A 14886-nucleotide genomic window follows, 5' to 3' on the forward strand; every position below is an offset into this window, starting at 1 on the left:
TTTAGCAGACCTTTCTCAATCATCTACCTTATGCAGAAAAACATTATTTTGACAAAAACTGAAATGCAATGTGTGACTGGATTATCACAGCAGGCAGACTAAGCAAGTCAATAGAAAGTGAGAGTATTTTAAACTATAAACCACTAGGAAATGTCAGAAGAGAAAATTTATAGGTTTATTCCAGTGGGATGTTCAAATATCAGCATGTGATTTTGCTTTCTCCAAAACGAAGTAGAAATATTTAGCATGCAGCCTATATTGAATTGCTTAAGTAGAAATTTCTGCAACCCTTCAGCCCAGTGTCATGATGATGCTGGTACTTTCCCTCTGCCATTGCCCTCATGTTGGTTCCTCATTTCAAACAAATCATCAGCAAAGCAACGACTTAACAGTTTTCATGGAAATGCAGATGAAGTCCCAGAATTCAACTGCCAAAACATCAGTAAAAATCCTGGAATCCCATGTAATAATAATGCAACAGAACTTATTCAGTTAGTAAAACCAATGGTCCTAATGGTAAACAGACAGAGTTAAAGACTGCAATCCCCAAAATACCAATAAAGTACCCAGAATCCCATGTAATAAAGATGGAATTTGACTAACTCAATAAATCAGTGACCTTGCTAATCAGTAATTGCAACCAAATTTCACAACTGACCTTGAACATGTGTGTCGCCATTACTTTGTACCCTCTCTGGCCAGGAAATTAATGGTTTGACCTCTGACTCTCTGTCATGGGGCTGGTTTGCAGGGCTTCCATTAAGTTAGCTACTGTGCCCCCACCCGAGTACCAAACAACCATATGCTGTGCATGCAAGAACAAAGTTCCTCCCATCATATTGTGTCAATGTCTACTCTTCCAAAATCATTATGCATTAGTTTCAATGGTTGGCTCATTAACTCTTGAGTGAACATACTCATTAACATACCAATCCCCTCTTTGTCTCAATGGCATCAGTCTGCCTTCCTCTGTCAAAGTGACAAAAAAGATGCAGGACCTTTGACAATTTACCCTTCAAAATCTTGTTTCTGATATGAACTCAGGTTCATGTTGTAATTAAATCAAAATTCCCTTCTAGGCCAAATAGCCAATAATCCTAGTTGGGTCACTTATGTTGAACTGAAACCAGCCACGGCTGTGATTCTGTAATACCGACTCAGTTATGTCATACTAAGCGGAGCTCAATCAATGCTATGTTGACATAATTCTGAAGTTATTGTACTATTTGTGAAGATCACTGATACCCTTGTTTATTTTCTTTACATACACAAAATTAAGTAGTATTAGAGGTACAACTTTATTCCTTCTGTTGTTAGAATTTCTTTTTATTATTCAAATGGGTAAATCCAGGACAATTTGAGGTAAGCTAAATATGCTATTACATATAATAAACTCTAGACATACAAAGGTAAATTCCAACATATATCCTACATTGGTTTTGGCATTACGGAATGGTGTTCAATGTCCAATGAGGCACCTATCTCTATCTTAATGTGTGCCTAGGTCCCAAAACTTGAATTTCCAATGTTAACAGGGACTTAGGACCAAGACATACATTAATCATTCTTACAGGTTTCAGTAGCAATGGGGGTAAATTAGGGGCAGAATCCAATCAATGTTGCAGAGGTGGAACTAAACAATCTTGTTGATGGAACATGACACCAGAAAGCCGATATTCACTTGGCTCAAATGGCCCAGACATGAACAGGGCAATAGCAGCCCTAAAATCAGAGTGCTGCACTTACCCTGTTCCTGCTCCTATCCCACCCACCGCCATTTTACCTAGGGTCTTTACAAGGGTGGCCCAGATGCCCACATGAATCAGGCACAAATAGGCAGAGTGTGTGCTGCGCAAGCACCGCACATTTGTAACGGGCAGTGAGCGGCCCAATCAACGGCCCTTAAAGGGACAGCTGGAGGCCTCCCACAAAATGGCCCTGGAAATATCAAGTTTTTTTGGGTGGGGCCAGGAAAAACAGGAGTGCTCTTCCTCGACCCACAAAAAACAAACTGTACCACTGCCGGCCCGTCCAAGGTGCCCCCCACCCGTCAGCTAGCTCAGCATGGGAGCCGGCTAATTTCCCGTACTCCCAGAATCGGTGAGCTGCAGCAGGGTGCCTATTTGGCACCCACAGCTCACCAGCAGAAGGAAAATGAAGCCCAGGCTTCTAAATGACTCCAGCTCAACCGTTCTCTGTCAGTAGGCCCTCAGGAATGTGCTTCTTCCAATTCAAGCTGAGGGAGCAATCAGAGAGGGCACTGGAATCAGAGCAAGGGACTAAATAGATGAATTTGGTTGTTCGAGTGTTCAATTGAAGAAAGTTATGGCTTATTCACAATTTGATGCGAGATAAGTAGTCTGATGAAATAGGGGTGAACATGGAAAAAACCGCTGGTAGTAGAGACATAAAGCTTGGTACTGTCAGCATGATATGGAAACTGACTCCATGCCAGTACATTATGTCTCTGAGAGGCACCAGGGAATGAGAAAAAGAATGGGGCCCAAGGATGGAATCTTGACGTCATCCATAGGTAACAATGTGGGAGGAGAAGCTACTGCTGCTGGGGCAGGGAAAAGTAGAAGCAAAAAGGGCTGTCCCTCAGAGGCAGATAATGAAGACAAGGCACTGGAAGACAATGGAATAACTGACCCTGTTGAAAGAGGTCAAGGAAGACAAGGAAGGATAACTCACCACAATTGTAGTCACAGAAGATACCATTGGTAACTTGGGCTGGTGCAGTCTCAGTGTTGTAGGCAGGACAGATGCCAGTGTGAAGACATTCAAACAGGAAGTGTTGGAAGAGATGAGCACAAAGTTGGTTGACGATGTACTCAAATCATGGAAAGGAAAGGGAAGTTAGATGTGGATAGTTGGAGAAGAGACAATAAACCGGGAGAAAAATAATTGGCACTTGGTAAAGTATGGGCTAATAAATGAAAGTCAGCACGAATTTGTTAAAGGAAAATCGTGTTTGACTAACTTGATTGAGTTCTTTGATTACATAACAGAGCGGGCTGGTGAGGGTAGTGCAGTTGATGTTGTGTTTGTGGACTTTCAAAAGGCATTTGGTAAAGTGCCACATAATAGACTGGTAAGCAAAATTAAAGACCATTGGATTAAAAGGGACAGTGGCAGCGTGGATACAAAATTGACCAGGGGACAGAAAGCAGAGAATAGTGGTGAACGGTTGTTTTTCGGACTGGAGGGAAATATACAGTGATGTTCCCCAGGGATCGATATTAGGACCACTGCTCTTTTTGATGTATATTAATGACCTGGACCTGGGTTTACTTGGTATAATTTCAAAGTTTGCAGATGACATGAACCTCAGAAATGTAGTAAACAATGAGGAAGGCACAAGTCAGGAGTGTGATGGAATACTCTCCACTTGCTTGGATGAGTGCGGCTCCAACAATACTCAAGAATCTCGACACCATCCAGGACAAAGCAGCCCACTTGATTGGCACCCCATCCACCACCTTAAACATTCACTCCCTTCACCACTGGCGCACTGTGGCTGCAGTGTGTACCATCCACAGGATGCACTGCAGCACCTCCCAAACCCGCGACCTCTACCACCTAGAAGGACAAGAGCAGCAGGTACGTGGGAACACCACCTGCACGTTCCCCTCCAAGTCACACACCATCCCGACTTGGAAATATATCGCCGTTCCTTCATAGTCGCTGGGTCAAAATCCTGGAACTCCCTTCCTAACAGCACTGTGGGAGAACCTTCACCACACGGACTGCAGCGGTTCAAGAAGACGGCTCACTACCATCTTCTCAAGGGCAATTAGGGATGGGCAATAAATGCCGGCCTCGTCAGCGACGCCCACATCCCATGAATGAATATATTTTAAAAAATAGACTTCAGGGGGACATAGACAGACTGGTGAAATGAGCAGACACATGGCAGATGAAATTTATCCAGAGAAGTGTGAAGTGATACATTTTGGTAGGAAAATAAGGAGAGACAATATAAACTAAATGGTACAATTTTAAAGGGGGTGCAGGAACAGAGACACCTGGAGGGTACACATACACAAATCTTTGAAGGTGGCAGGACAAGTTGAGAAGGCTGTTAAAAAAGCATATGGGATCCTGGGCTTTATTGGTAGAGGTATAGAGCACAAAAGCAAGGAAGTTATGCTAAACCTTTATAAAACACTGGTTAGGCCTCAGCTGGAGTATTGTGTTCAATTCTGGGCACCACATTTTAGAAAGGATGTCAAGGCCTTAGAGAGGGTGCAGAAGTGATTTACTAGAATGGTAACAGGAATGAGGGACTTCAGTTATGTGGAGAGACTGGAAAAGCTGGGGTTGTTCTCCTTAGAACAGAGAAGATTAAGAGGAGATTTGATAGAGATGTTCAAAAATTATGAACCGTTTTGATAGAGTAAATAAGGAGAAACTGTTTCCAGTGGCAGAAGGGTCAGTAAACAGAGGACATAGATTTAAGGTGATTGGCCAAAGAAGCAGAGGTGACATGAGGAAACATTTTTTTATGCAGTAAGTTGCACTGCCTGAAAGGGTGGTTGAAGCAGATTCAATAGTAACTTTCAAAAACAAATTGGATAAATACCTGAAGGGAAAAAAATTTACAGGGCTATGGGGAAAGAGTAGGGGGGTGGGATTAATTGGATAGCTCTACCAAAGAGCAGGAACAGGCACAATGGGCCGAATGGCCTCCTTCTGTGCTGTATCATACTATGAAGGGTTGAGAATGCATATATTAAAAGGGGGGCAATGACAGTGGCTTTGAAAGGAAGGGGAAAGTATCTTGTTTTTAGGATGTCTTGAGTATGTAAAAATAATTCACTTTTTATGTTGTTGCTATATCAATATGCCACTACAGAAGGTTAAAATTAATAGTGCAGCAGCATACTATGGTACCAGGGAGTGAGGGCATCTGTCAGTTACTTTACAAAATGTTAAATCGATGTATTGTGTACTATGGAAAGATTGGTATGGTCACAGTGAGTATTCAGTCTCCACACAGTTAAAGCATGCTGAGTACGCCAGCAAGAACAGAGGGACTCAGGAGCCTCTTATAACCTTGTAACTATATTAATGTATTAGTGAGTTAAGAAAAATGATGAGATGGTCAACCGACTAGTTACGAACAGGGGCGAGGGGGGGGTTGGGGGAATGCACAAAGAGAAGGGAAAACAATTTCTAACCCTGCTCCCAAATATCTGACGAGCTACTTTAGAAGAGAGAGATCCGTAGATTAAAACATAATCAACACAATTCTTTTTTTATTCCACCCAACTATACCACACCTGGGAAGATGCACTTTCCGTGACACTGGGTTCATCTACAGGCATTTCATTTCCATCCTCAAATAGTCGCCGACAACAGACCAAAGTAAATGGAGGAGGAGCCTCTTTCAGAAAGCTAACTGCCTCACGACGAGATTTTCCATACAACTGCTTTCCATTCACCTGAAACACAGTGCAAATATCAGGGTGATATTTTAATCCAGCAGGTATGGGTGCCCCTACTAGCCTATATATGGTTATTTTTGATGAGCTGATAAATAGATTTATTTTAAAAAGTGACTGTAAATCAAGATTGAAACATTTTCTATTCAGAGTGTTTTTAAAAATTACTGTCTCTAATTAGTTCAACAATAACACACTTGTAAGTTACCCAGTCAGTTCTACTTGTACAAATTCTTATATCACACTGCATGTTCTAATGCTATGTACTTTGTGTGGAGGTATAGATCACTAAACTATTCAACAGTCTGTTGTTTGTATAATTCATCCAGATGACAGGACCAGAACTACTTTCCTACTCCAGCAAATTGTCTCACTTAATTATCCAAAAAAAATTATTTCAATAATTTGACAGTTACTTTAAATTTATCCCTCCATTGCTCATTAATTAGCAGGTTGGGAAGAATGGAAGCTGGCAGAGTACCACCTTTACTGGAAGTTAGTGAGTAGTAAAGCTGTTTGACAACACTAATACAGAATTTAAGTTTTTAACAATGAACACCATGGTGCTCCTCTCTATCAGCCTGTAAAACAAATCTCAATATTAATTCTGGCCTAATCACAAGGTTATACACCAATGGAAATTAACCGTCCATCACAAAGAAAATGGAAAACTGAGAAAAAGGCAAAACAAAATCCTAAATGTCCACAGAGAACAAACAGCATCATACTGTGGAGTGTGATGGAAGCTGGAATCATTCTTCTTATCCTTGAGGAACTCTTTATGACTTAAGCAAGAAGACATGAATTATACCAAATGTTCAAAGATCTCATAAATCTGCACACCTGAAACCATCAAATTATTTTACAATGATTACCTGACCCGGTTCTTGTGTTGTGATTGTCATATCATCTAGCTTAACAGCTAACCTACAAAAATAAATCTGGCCTAAAATGAAAATTTAATTATTGCCAAAATGCAGAGTGATTTCAAATCTTAATGAATAATAATTTCTTTTTTTAAACTTTACCTCTAAAATTTCATCTTCTAATTGTAATAATCTAGTTTGACCTATTGGCCCATCAGGAACAACTGACGATATGTAATGATGTCCATCAAAAGAGTCCAGCTCCACTCCAAGCCTCCACGTATGAATTGGCAAAAGCTAAATTAAAACAAAAGTTTATTAGGATGAATATGCAAAATTACCAATGTACATGTTTTCCATTCAGCTAAGTTCAAGTTCCTTCTGTCCTACTGTCCCGTAATGTTAATGCTGCAGCATGAATAACTGAAGTCACCGAACAGGATATGTATCACAGCCTTGGCTCAGTGGTAGCACTCTCTCCTTGGAGTTAAAAGGTCATGGGTTCAAGCCCCACTTCAGAAACTTGAGAACTTCACTGCAGTACTGAGGGAGCACTGCACTCACGTGCCGCCTTTCAGATGAGACGTTAAACCGAGGCCTAGACTGCCTCTCAAGTGGACATAAAAGATATTTGAGGACACTATTCGAAGAACAACAGGGGAGTTCACAGCTTAAGAGAGTGTAGGCAGAGAGGGACTGGGTGACCGCCAGACAGACAGGGAGGACCAGGCAGGTAGTGCAGGAGTCCCCTGAGGGCATCTCGCTCTCTAACCAGTATTCAGTTCTCAATACAGTTGGGGGAGCGGGTTCCTCTGAGGAGTACAGCCAGAGCCAAGTCCACAGCGCCATGGATGGCTCAGCTGTACAGTGGGGGTGAAGAAAGGTCAGAAGAGCAATAGTGATAGGGGATTCTATAGTTACGGGAACAGACATGCGTTTCTGCAGCTGCAGATGTGATTTCAGGATGGTGTGTTGCTTCCCTGGTGCCAGGATCAAGGATGTCACTGAGCAGCTGCAGAACATTCTGGAGGGAGAGGGTCAACAGCCAGAGGTCTTGATCCATATCGCTACCAATGACATAGGTAGAAAGAGGGATGAGGTCTGAAGGCAGGAGTTAGGAAAGAGATTAACAAGAAGGACCTCAAAGGTAGTAATCTCCCGATTACTCCTGGGTGCTACGTGCTAGTGAGTGTCGAAATAGGAGGATAGAGCAGAGGCTGGAGAGATGGTGCAGGAGGGATGGCTTTAGATTCCTGGGGCATTGGGACCAGTTCTGGGGAGGTGGGACCTATACAGACTGGACGGGCTGCACCTCCACGGAACTGGGACCAATGTCCTCGCGGGGAGGTTCGCTAGTGCTGTTGTGGGGGCGGGTTTAAACTAATTTGGCAGGGGGAAGGGCACCAGAATGTAGCATTGGAAAGGAGAAACAAGGTGCACAAAGGATTGGGGCGAGAAAGATAGCACTAGAATAAGAGATAGTTTAGTCTGATCCCACCTAATACTATGAGAGTACAAGAAAGTCTAAGATTGATTTACAGTGCATGTGCGTAAACACACGAAGTGTGGTAAACAAGGTTGGTGAGCTGCAGGCGCAAATAGCCACATGGAACTATGTGTCGTGGCAATAACGGAGACCTGGCTCAAAAAAGGGCAGGATTGGGTACTAAATATTCCTGGATACAAGGTGTTCAGGAAAGAAAGAAAGGAGGAGGTGATGGCAGTATTGATTAAGGAGAATATTGCAGTGCTGGAGAGAAAGGATGTCCTGGAAGGGTCAAGATGTGCCATTACACCACTGGGTGTATTCTATAGGCCACCAACTAGTGGGAAGGATATAGAGCAGCAAATTTACAGGGAAATTACAGAGAGGTGCAAAAGACATAAAGTAGCAATAACGGGGGACTCCAACTATCCTAATATAGACTGGGATAGTATGTTCAAGAGAACTTTCTTGACCAGTATGTTTCCAGCTCAACGAGGGAGGAGGCATTGCTGGATTTGGTTCTAGAGAATGAGGTGGGCCAAGTGGAGCAAGCGTCAGTGGGGGAACATTTAGGGAACAGCGATCATAGTATCGTAAGGTTTAGAATAGCAATGGAAAAAGACATGGACAACTCTAAAGTAAAAATACTCAATTGGAGTAGGGTTAATTTCAGTGAGATGAGAACAGATCTGGCCCAGGTTAGTTGGAATCAAAGATTGGCAGGCAAAACCGTAATTGAACAATTAGCAGCCTTTAAGGAGATGGTTCAGGTACAGTCTAGGTACATTCCCACAATGGAGAAAGGTAGGGCAACTAAAGCCAGAGCTCCCAGGATGATAAAAGAGATAGAGAGTAAGATGAAGCAGAAAAAAGGGGTGTATGATAGTTGTCAGGTTGATAACGCAAGTGATAACCAGGCTGAATATAGAAAGTTCAGAGAGGAAATGAAAAAGGAAATAAGAAGGGCAAAGAGAGAGTAGGAGAATAAACTGGCAGCCAACAGAAAAGGGAATCCAAAAGTCTTCTATAGGCATATAAACAGTAAACAGGTGGTAAGAGGAGGGGCGGGGCCGATTAGGGACCAAAAAGGAGATCCACTCGTGGAAGCAGAGGGCATGGCCGAGGTACTAAATGAGTACTTTGCCTCAGTCTTTACCAAGGAAGAAGATGCTGCCAGAGTCTCAGTAAAGGAAGATGTAGTTGAAATACTAGATGGGTTAAAAATTGATAAAGAGGTGGTAGAAAGGCTAGTTGTACTTAAAGTAGATAAGTCACCCAGTCCGGATGGGATGCATCCTAGGTTGCTGAGGGAAGTGAGGGTGGAAATTGCAGAGGAACTGGCCATAATCTTCCAAACATCCTTAGATACAGGCATGGTGCCAAAGGACAGGAGAATTGCAAATGTTACACCCTTGCTCAAAAAAGGATGTAAGGATAAACCCAGCAACTACAGGTCAATCAGTTTAACTTCGGTGGTGGGAAACTTTTAGAAACGATAATCCAGGACAGAATTAGCAGTCACTTGGACGAGTGTGGATTGATTAGGGAAAGCCAGCACGGATTTGTTAAAGGCAAATCGTGTTTAACTAACTTGATATTTTTTGATGAGGTAACAGAGAAGGTCGATGAGGGCAATGCAGTTGATGTGGTGTATATGGACTTCCAAAAGGCATTTGATAAAATGCCGCAAAATAAGCCAGTCATCAAGATTGAAGCCCATGGAATAAAAGGGGCAGTAGCAGAACTGGCTAAGTAACAGGAAAGAGAGTAGTGGTGAACGGTTGTTTTTCAGAGGGAGGTGTTCCCCAGGGGTCAGTACTAGGACCACTGCTCTTCTTGATATATATTAATGAACTGGACTTGGGTGTACAGGGCACAATTTCAAAATTTGCAGATGACACAAAACTTAGTAGTGTAGTGAACACTGAGGAGGATAGTAATAGATTTCAAGAGGATATAGACAGGTTGGTGGCATGGGCGTACACGTTGCAGATGAAATTTAAGGCAGAAAAATGCGAGGTGATACATTTTGGTAGGATGAATGAGGAGAGGCAATATAAACTAAAGGCCACAATTCTAAAAGGGGTATAAGAACAGAGAGATCTGGGGGTATATATACACAAATCGTTGAAGGTGGCAGAGCAGGTTGAGAAAGTGGTTAAAAAAGCATACGGGATCCTGGGCTTTATAAAAAGAGGCATAGAGCACAAAAGCAAAGAAGTCATGAAGAACCTTTATAAAACACTGGTTCAGCCACAACTGGAGTATTGTGTCCAGTTCTGGGCATCGCACTTCAGGAAAGATGTGAAGGCCTTAGAGAGGGTGCAGAAGAGATTTACTAGAATGATTCCAGGGATGAGGGACTTTGCTTAAATGGATAGACTGGAGAAGCTGCTCCTTGGAACAGAAAAGGTTGAGAGAAGATTTGATAGAGGTATTCAAAATCATGAAAGGTCGAGACAGAGTTGAGAGTGAGAAAATGTTCCCATTGGCAGAAGGGTCAAGAACCAGAGGACATAGATTTAAGGTGATTGGCAAAATAGCCTAAGGTGAAATGAGAAAACTTTTTTTTTTACACACAGCGAGTGGTTAGGAGCTGGAATGCACTGCCCGAGGGGATGGTGGAGGCAGATTCAATCATGGCTTTCAAAAGGGGAATTGGATAAGTACTTAAAAGGAAAAGATTTGTAGGGCTATGGGGATAAGGACTAGCTGGATTGCTCTTGCACAGAGCCGGCACGGACTCGATGGGCCAAATGGCCTCCTCCCACGCTGCAACCTTTCTATGATTCTATGACTATGATTCTCCCGGTGTCCTGGTCAACATTTATGCCTCAACTAACACCTAAAATAGATGATCTGGTCATTTGTTTCATCGCTGTGCTTGGAACCTTGCTGTGTGCAAATTGGCTGCGTGTTTCCTACATTACAACAGTGACTACACTTCAAGAAGTTCTTCACTAGCTTTGAAGTGCTTTGGTCACGAAAGGCACAATATAAATGCAAGTTCTTTTTTATTTCTCAAGAGCAAGTAGGATTTCCCAACAAAAAATCACCTTCCAACAGAAATTGTTCTTCAGTGAATTAGTTTTAAACCGCTTACTTTAAATGACAGTGCTCTGCAAAACATAGTTACCATATGACTAGGCTGTAGTTTGGCTTGCTTTTTCAAGAAATTAAAAGCTTTTGACTTTATTTCTGCAATAGTTGCACAGAAGAAACTAGCAACTGTCTGAGTAAACAATAAACATTCCAATTTTAGTCTATTGGCTGATTCTCCAAAAGTGGAGGTGTAATTGACTGCACTTACCAACACATATCCCTTTTTTCAAGCTAATGAAACAAACACATCTTAACTGGACTTTGGGGTAGACTAGCCTGAAATCGAGAAGGGGATTATTCAGCCCCTGCAGTAGTTTGCTGTTGCTAACTGGTCACTATCTCTGTAATGAATTGGTTTTCTTACAATCCTGCCAGTAGTTCTCACATCAGGCTTCGATGTTTCCACTGTTTGCGCTGATGCAACAGTATCACCTGGAGTGGATAGTCAATCAAGGAATGACACTTAGAACCGTACAATCTTAAGTCTTACATCTGTTTGGTCACTCAGCCTGTGAATCATGACAAATCCATTCTCTTTTGCACTTGAAAATCAATGGTAGATGTATTCCTTTCCTGTGGATACAGCCATTAACTGTCTGAATGCTATATAATTTTGGAGTCCTGTCTTTGCCTTTTATTGGAAAAGAACTACCCTAATCTTTTCTCATCAAGCTTTATTCTTACTTGATCACCAGGATATAGCTCCAACTGAATATTGTTAGTTAAAGAAACGTTGATAATACACTTCAGCCTTCTCGGCAACTTGCTTTATCAAATTTCTGCTTGGCCATTTTATTTCAGATCTTTGTCCAAAGTAGTTACTGTAGTTTTAATCTTTTTTATCATTAACTAGGCTATTACATTTGGTGCAATTGGAATGGCTCTGCAATTCAGCAAAGCTAAAAAAATTCTCTTCTTTCAGATTTTTTTTTTGTTGGTTGTACAGCACTCTCAGCTTCACATTAGCTTGTGAATAGTAAATACTAGCTGTAGAATGTACAAAGTCATACCAAGCTCTGAAGGTGTGAAACTGTATAGACAGAAACAGTGTTTCAATATCAGTAATGAGTTCCTCATGGATAGCCCAATGAGCAAACGTATCCTTCAGGTTTTCAATAGTACAATTATTTCACGAAATTTGGAATAATAGTTAATAACTACACAGTTCTTTCATCCTATGACCTCATACAAATCTACTGCAATCTTCTGCCAAGGTTATTCTGGAAATTATGTTTTCACCAAAGGTTATTTCCTCAGTTGGTTTATTAACCTGGCAAAACCCACATCAAGAAATTTTCCTCTCTGATATCTTTGCTGGTGCCTGGCCACTATATCACTATGTTTGCCTTCTCCTCGCACTTTGTGAATCCTTAGTGCCCTCATGGATTCTGTCATGGATTTTGCTCCAAAAGTCGACAACTTAAAATTTTCAGTAGGAGGAGGTGGTGAAAGTTTTGGAGAAATTTCTTCCAAGAAAATTTTTTGAACACAGAATGCTTTGCCACAGGGAAGTGAGGCAGAGGTTATTGCATCATTGAATTAAAATTTTGGAAAATATTTGAAGCAGAGGAAATTAAAGGCATGGAGAAATTGGGATTTGCCAAACCCCCTACTTTAGTTAAAATGGATAAAGGGATTCAATAGAGTAGGTACAGGGAAACTATTTCCTCTGGTGGGGGAAAGTAGAACAAGGGGGTACAATCTTAAAATTAGAACTAGGCCATTTAGGTGTGAAATCAGGAAGCGTTTTTTCACAAATGGTAGTGGAAATCAGGAACTCCCTCCTCCTCCTCCTCCCCTTCCCCTCCCCCCTGCCAAATGACTGTGATTGACATACTTTTGTTAGGAAAGGGTATGAAGGGATGTGGAGCACAAGTGGGTAATGGAATTAAGATACAGGTCAGCCATGATCTAACTGAATGATGGAACAGGCTTAAGGGGCTGAATGGCCTACTCCTGTTCCTATGTTTTAGATTGCTCCAGCAAAGAGCGGACAGACCTGATGGGCCGAACGTATTCCTTCTATACTGTAAATTTCTGTGGTGAGAGGTCAAGAAGGACAAGAAGGAATAATGTCCCAGTTTCACAGTCACAAACAACGCCACTATAGTGACTTCACCAGTGCTGCAGGTAGGACAGGAATTTCATGTAAGCGGTAGGATGGTGAGCATGTAAGCAAGCATAGGGCCAAGGAAAAGTAGTTGTGCAGTCAAGAATTGAGTCAGGAGTGGGTCAAGGGTACAGCAGATGGATCTCATTAATGATTGTGAGCCAGATGAAGGTTGGGTAGATGGAAATTCTGCAGATTGGCATGAATGTGAAGAAAATAGGATAATTCAGAATAGAGCAACTTTATCAAAACCTAGCCAGCTTTTCAGTAGGCTCATTCATTATAGCTATAATGAAGTCTACACACTCTGTTCAGTAAAGAAATAAAGAACTTTCATTTATATAGTGCCTTTCAGGGCGTCCAAAGCACTTTACAGCCAATGAAGAACGTTTGAAGTGCAGTCACTATTATAATGTAGGAAAACTGGCAGCCAATTTGCGCACAGCAAGGTCCCACAAACAGAAATGGACTAAATGACCAAATTAGCTGTTTTAGGTGTTGGCTGAGGGATAAATGTTGACAGAAGAACTCCCCCGCTCTTCTTCAAATAGCGCATGGGATCTTTTACGACCACCTGACAGCACCTCCGACAGTGCAGTACTCCCTCAATATTACACTGAAGTGTCAGCCTAGATTATGTGCTCAGGTCTCTGGAGTGAGGCTTGAATTCTGACCTTCTGACTCAAACAAGAGTGCTAAAACTGAGCCAAAGCTGACACATACAAAGTACTTAATATTCTGATACAAAACAAGAAGGAAAACCGAACAGGGATACAAAACAAAAATTTACCCATTTCAGTCATTAAGGTTTTGGAATTTCAAGGTGTCATTACCTTGGAGTATTTTTGCAGTTCTGCATCATCGGAGATCTCAGTGTCCAAATTAAGTACCTAATTATGAATAAGGAAGGTATTATGAGTTAATTTGATTGAATTCAGCATATGAACGTGGTGTTTCAACTGGATATCATTAACCTAATTGTTCCTGATGTTACAGTTTAACACCCTGAGCAAACATTATTCTGCAATGGAGGCAAGTTGATAGGAATATGGTGAATTAGAGTCTTCATTCATAGTGCACAAAAGTTTCTTTTGAACAGTCTGCTCTGACAGTCACCTTTACGTTACAGAGAACCATGTTTACATCATTGCGTCGCACACACAGCGTTGTCTTCAGTGATTGGTTGATTAGTCTTCAAAAGACTGGATCATGAAAATAATCATGAAAAGTAGAGGAAGAGGACAAAATATCACTGGTATAAGGGAAACTAAAAATACATCAAGGGGAGGAACTTATTGGATTTAATATGTGAAAAAATGGTAATGGAGAAAATAATGAGACTTAAGACATAACTCTACAGGACCTGATGGTTTCTATCCCAGGGTATTAAAAGAATTAGGTGAGGAAATTGTAGTTGTGTTAGTCATTATCTTCCAAAGCTCTCTTGATTTGGGATTTGTGCCATTAGATTGGAAAATTGCATTATTTGAAAAGGGTAGGAGAGAGAATCCAGTTAACTACAGGCTAGTGAGATTAGCGTCAGTTGCGAGGAAGTTACTAGAATCTGTTATTAGGGTCAAAGAGATTGAGCACTTGGACAAATTTCAGCTGAGCAGAGACAGTCAGCATGGATTTGCGAAGGGCAAGTCATGTCTGTCTAATGTAGTTGAATTTTTTTTATGGCGGTCACTAACATGGCGGATAATAGAGTGTTTAAGGATGTTATCTATAGGACTTCCAGAAGGCATTTGATAAGGTGCCACACAAGAGATTATTAGCAAAAATGAATTGGAGGCAATCTTGCGACAAGAGTTGGAAATTGGTTGGGAGGTAGGAGACAAAGAGTAGGGATTAAAGGGTACTTACTCTGATTGG

At 41.5% G+C, this 14886-nt stretch overlaps 1 protein-coding gene across 4 annotated transcripts in view; it reads right to left on the bottom strand.

Annotated features, from left to right (window-relative positions):
- patj (PATJ crumbs cell polarity complex component) overlaps positions 1 to 14886 on the bottom strand; it is a 355365-nt gene that overhangs the window by 281548 nt on the left and 58931 nt on the right. For all 4 annotated transcript variants that reach the window (XM_067990267.1, XM_067990266.1, XM_067990265.1 and 1 more), the window contains exons 14-16: positions 13845 to 13901; positions 6476 to 6610; positions 5286 to 5447 (exon numbers count right to left, since the gene is read on the bottom strand). In XM_067990267.1, the coding sequence (XP_067846368.1) occupies positions 5286 to 5447; positions 6476 to 6610; positions 13845 to 13901 (354 nt within the window). The remainder of the gene's footprint in view (positions 1 to 5285; positions 5448 to 6475; positions 6611 to 13844; positions 13902 to 14886) is intronic.

This window comes from Heptranchias perlo, chromosome 9 (assembly GCF_035084215.1).
Source record: "Heptranchias perlo isolate sHepPer1 chromosome 9, sHepPer1.hap1, whole genome shotgun sequence".
Lineage (NCBI taxonomy): Eukaryota > Metazoa > Chordata > Chondrichthyes > Hexanchiformes > Hexanchidae > Heptranchias > Heptranchias perlo.